Genomic DNA, 4723 nt, shown 5'->3' with positions numbered 1-4723 from the left:
CCTGTAATCCCAGCTACTTGGGAGGCTGAGGCACAAGTATCTCTTGAACCCGGGAAGCGGAGGTTGCAGTGAGTGGAGATCACACCATTGCACTCTAGTCTGAGTGACAGAGTGAGATTCTGTCTGAAACAAACAAAAACCCATTGAGCACTTTTTCATGTTCATCTTACATGACTGCCCTGTAGCACCCAACAGTGTTGGGCACCCCCTTCTTTATCTTGGAAGCCTTTCTTCATCACAATGTTGGAACAGATGCTGGGACCATCGCTCTGGCACATTCGGCAAGGATTCCTGCACTGGAAATGAGGTTGGATTCAGTGATTTGTAAAGTCACCGTCAAGCCTAAAGTGATGCCATTCCACTGTTTTAGTTTAAAAGATCTTGAACCAGCTTTTGATGGCATTTAAGGCTCTCTGAGATTTTGCTCGGCTCTTCACGCTGGTAGAGCGGGCATGTATCATGTGTTCTGACCTGCATGGCCCCAAAAGCTTCACTTGTCCCAAAATATCTTCCCCTCTTCTATTCCCGAACATGAAATTCTTACCATGTTATTTACTCCACTTTGTTCATTTTTTCCTAAAATACTATCAACTCCTGAGATAACAATTATATAAATATTGTTACTGTTGGCATGTAGTGTATGCTCAAAGGCATTTATTGAGTGAATGAATGAATGGCCATACTTAGTCTTAATTCTGGAAACCTAGAGGCTCGTAGGATATTTTTGGTTTGGTTTTGTTTGGGCACGTTTCTGATTTTGGATTTGGCTGTGCCGACAGGGCCACAGGAAGGGAGAGATTCTTCAGCAGCACCTTTACTTGGGGCCATTTGTTCATCTAACCTTTGTCCCCACAGGAGTGATCACCTATGCGATAGGCGTTGCCTGGGCTGCCCAGGAGGAGCTGGAAGTCATTGCCACTCACCCCGCCAGGGACCACTCCTTCTTTGTGGACGAGTTTGACAACCTCTACCAGTATGTCCCCAGGATCATCCAGAACATTTGCACGGAGTTCAACTCACAGCCTCGGAACTGAATCCAGAGCGGGCAGAGCACCAGCAAGTGCTGCTTTACCGACTGACGCTTTGGACAACCCCAGCGCTTGATGGGGCACGCACGGGGCATCAAGGCTTGGGCAGGGCGTGGGGAGACAGATGTCTTGTTGTTATTTTTTGCCATCGTGCTTTTTCATACTCCAAAACTTGGAGTTAGAAAGATGATCACAAATGTATAGAAAGAGCCAAAAGGCTACATCATGTTGAGGGTCCTGGAGATTTTACATTATGACAATTGTTTTCAAAATAAATGTTCAGAATACAGTGCAGCCCTTACCACAGACTTACATAGAACTTTTGTGAGATTTTTAAGTTGCTTCTCATGAGGACTCTGTAACCCTCAGCAAGTTTCATTTTTCTCATGACAATGTAGGAATTGCTTAATTAAATGTTTAGAAGGATTACATGCAATATTTCTGACTGTGTCATGTGTACACAGGGTTTGTGGCGGGGCCACCGTTTGCTTTCCTCAGTTCCCAGAGCACCTTCTGTGGGCTCACACCTGGCCCAAGGTGATAACGCACCTGCAGAGGTGGAGAGACAATGTATAGTGACTTTGCTTTTCCTGATGTGCCTGTTGTCTGAGTCAATGGATACTTGCAACATGATGCTTTAGGAGCAACTGGCTCTGGAGCACCAAGTTGGTCTTGCTTAAAAGTAGTGCAGTAGGCCAGGCGCGGGGGGCTCACGCCTGTAATCCCAGCATTTTGGGAGGCCGAGGTGGGCAGATCACCTGAGGTCAGGAGTTCAAGAACAGCCTGACCAACATAGTGAAACCCCATCTCTACTAAAAATACAAAAATGAGCCTGTAGTCCCAGTTCCTCAGGAGGCTGAGACACAAGAATCGCTTGAACCTGGTATGTGAAGTTTGCAGTGAGCCAACATTGTGCCACTGCACTCCAGCCTGGGCGGCAGAGTGAGACTCTGTCTCCAAAAACAAAACTGGTGCAGTAGGCTGTGCATTAGAATCACTTAGGAGACTGCAGTGCTGGTTCCCAGGCTCCACCCCAGTACCAGTGAATTCTGAGTCGCTGGGATTGGAGCTTGAACATTGGCACGTTTTAAGAGCTCTCTGGTGATTCGTATCTGCTGCCATGATCTAGAAGCACCAAGCTACCCCGGAGGAACTAGTGTGACATTTCCTCAAAGAGGCCCCGTTTGTGCCTGCTGCCCTGGGTCCTCCCAGTTGAGCATTTCTCTTGGATTTTTCATTTGTTAACCAAACAGTATTGCTAGCTGCATTAAAATAAGCTGGAATGAGTTTGGTTGCACTTCACTTTTTACTTCCAGCTTCTCCAAAGACTCACCTATCAGCGTGTGAAATACATGTGTAGTTGGAAAATGTTCAAAACAATCATAGAGATGACTTAGTTGATAAGTTATGTTTTATAAAAATATATTTTGACGAATGCTACTCTGAATGGGAGCAGAAACACAATAATTGTGTCAATACTTGGGACAAAATATTTACATAAAAAATTAGAATCAAGGATATCATTCAGTTAGCAGAATTTACACTGAGCTCACCAAATTTCTTAATAACTGAAGAGAGAGTATATTGTCAACTGCAAATATTGTGGTCTACAGAGAAGAATCAATTGAAGGTGTCAACAATTTCAGATTTATTTGCCATAAAATTTACTTTGAATGCAATTATAATTTTATCCAAAAACTTCAAAATATAAATCTGTTTTTTTTTTTTAAGGAAATTTTTCGGAAAGATACTGGTGACACTCAATTCATGCCAGACTCAGCTAAGAAGCTAATTTAGGCCAGGCATGGTGGCTCATGCCTGTAATCCCAGCCCTTTGGGAGGCGAAGACGGGTGGATCACCTGAGTTCAGGAATTCAAGACCATCCTGACCAACATGGTAAAACCTCGTCTCTACTCAAAATACAAAATTAGCCGGGCGTGGTGGTGCATGCCTGTAGTCCCAGCTGCTTGGGAGGCTGAGGCAGGAGAATTGCTTGAACCTGGGAGGTGGAGGTTGCATGAGCCGAGATGGTGCCTCTGTACTCCAGCCTGGGTGACAGAGTGAGTTTGAGACTCTGTCTCAAAAAAAAAAAAAAAAAAAAAAAAAAGCTAATTTAAAAAAAAAAGGACTAGGAATGATTATTCCGCCTACGTTTTTGCATGTGAAGATGTGAAGATAAACCCCATAGAGGAGTTTTTCACCATTGCTTCCATGTACACATACAAGTTATCTGGATTTTTTTAAAGAAATATTTTATTTTGGAAAATGGTTTTTGAATCTAGTTATTTTATAGGGGCCTTAATATAAAAACCAATTTGTCATCAATAAGTAAATATTTCCAAAAGTAATATAATTTTAATTATTTTGGTGTCCTCTTTCACTCACAAACCTGTCCCAGTTTGGAAAATAAATGATATGGTCACCCTAGTTATAGGCATTATAAATTTGAGGATAACTGGCACCTCTTCCAATAAGTCCATTGTCTACGCATTGTCAACAAATATTGAGTGTATGCTGTTGGGGCGGGGAGGAAGGGATCATAGGGAGTGAGACACTCAAAGGCTATGGTGTCATCAGAATTGTCGGTATGGATGTTCAAGTCACCAAAGACAATGACAGGAGTCAGGATGGAGAGAATATAGCCAGGCTCTTCGCCAATGAGAGAAAGTGACTCAGAGATTGGTAGAAGGCAGCAGTGATGGGTTTGAGGGGCTGAATACAATCTGAGGGAAGGCCTTCAAGGGAGCTGGGACTTTGAAGGAGGACTAGGAAGGGGACAGTGAGGAAGGGGCAGTGGAGCAGAGGGCAGACCTATGCCCCATTCCAGACCTGAAATACATGGGGTGAGAGAGAATAAACAGACTCCACTTGGGAGTCTGCAAGAGACAACCTGGTTTCAGATAAGCAGGCCAGGAAGGTGGAGGGGCTGAGGCTTCTGGGAGCTTGCTGACACCAGAGAGGAGTTCCCTGAGTCCCAGGGGGAAGGCTGGGTGGGGAGGGGGATGAGGTCAAATCAGAGTTTGCACAGAGCAGTTTGGGATAAAAGTTCTGGGGATGGTTGGATGAGTGAGAGACTCGGATATGACTGTCACCTCCCACAACCTAAACTGTGCCGAATGTTGCTGAGGAAGGGCTAAGATCTTAACACTAGAAACAGAGCCTTAGAGACAATCTATGTCAATCCCTCAAATTGCAAAAGAGGAAACCCAGGCAACAAGAAGGTTGTGCAGATATGGAGGGACAGAACCAGAATTTGGATCTGTCTGCTGATCTATTGGCTCATGTGACCAACTTTTGTCGGGGTCAGAGACCCCCATGCCATCCCCATCCCCACCCAACTTGGCTCTGCACACTCCTGGGCTCTCGTCTGGCCTTTTCAAAGCTCTCTGGGTCCTGCAGACTCTGGAGCCAGTATCCTAAGGCAACTCCATTCTTCATTCCATGGTGTCAGTAGAAAAATCTCTTCCACGCCCTTTCCCCTCAAACTCAACCAACACAAGCACACAAGGGCCATCGGGCCAGCTTCTCTGTGCATATGACATCTAAACTTCATTTGACTTAATTTTCCCATTTCTCAGGAGTTAAGGCCCTTGGGCAGACTTTTCTGTGCTGAGGCTCAAAGCTTTGCAACAAGGCTCTGCTAAAAACTTTCTGGCCAAACTGACAGTGTTCAGAGGTTTCTGGTTTCTCTGGG

At 44.8% G+C, this 4723-nt stretch overlaps 1 protein-coding gene across 4 annotated transcripts in view; it reads left to right on the top strand.

Moving 5' to 3' along the window:
- VIT (vitrin) overlaps positions 1-1464 on the top strand; it is a 129735-nt gene extending 128271 nt beyond the window's left edge. For all 4 annotated transcript variants that reach the window (XM_011967642.1, XM_011967641.1, XM_011967640.1 and 1 more), the window contains one exon: positions 856-1464. In XM_011967642.1, the coding sequence (XP_011823032.1) occupies positions 856-1034 (179 nt within the window). In that variant the 3' untranslated portion in view covers positions 1035-1464. The remainder of the gene's footprint in view (positions 1-855) is intronic.
- The last annotated feature ends 3259 nt before the right edge of the window (positions 1465-4723 follow it).

This window comes from Mandrillus leucophaeus, unplaced genomic scaffold (genome assembly GCF_000951045.1).
Source record: "Mandrillus leucophaeus isolate KB7577 unplaced genomic scaffold, Mleu.le_1.0 Scaffold805, whole genome shotgun sequence".
Classification (NCBI taxonomy): domain Eukaryota; kingdom Metazoa; phylum Chordata; class Mammalia; order Primates; family Cercopithecidae; genus Mandrillus; species Mandrillus leucophaeus.
Note: the sequence above shows the minus strand (reverse complement) of the source record. Positions and strands in the feature narration are given on the sequence as shown.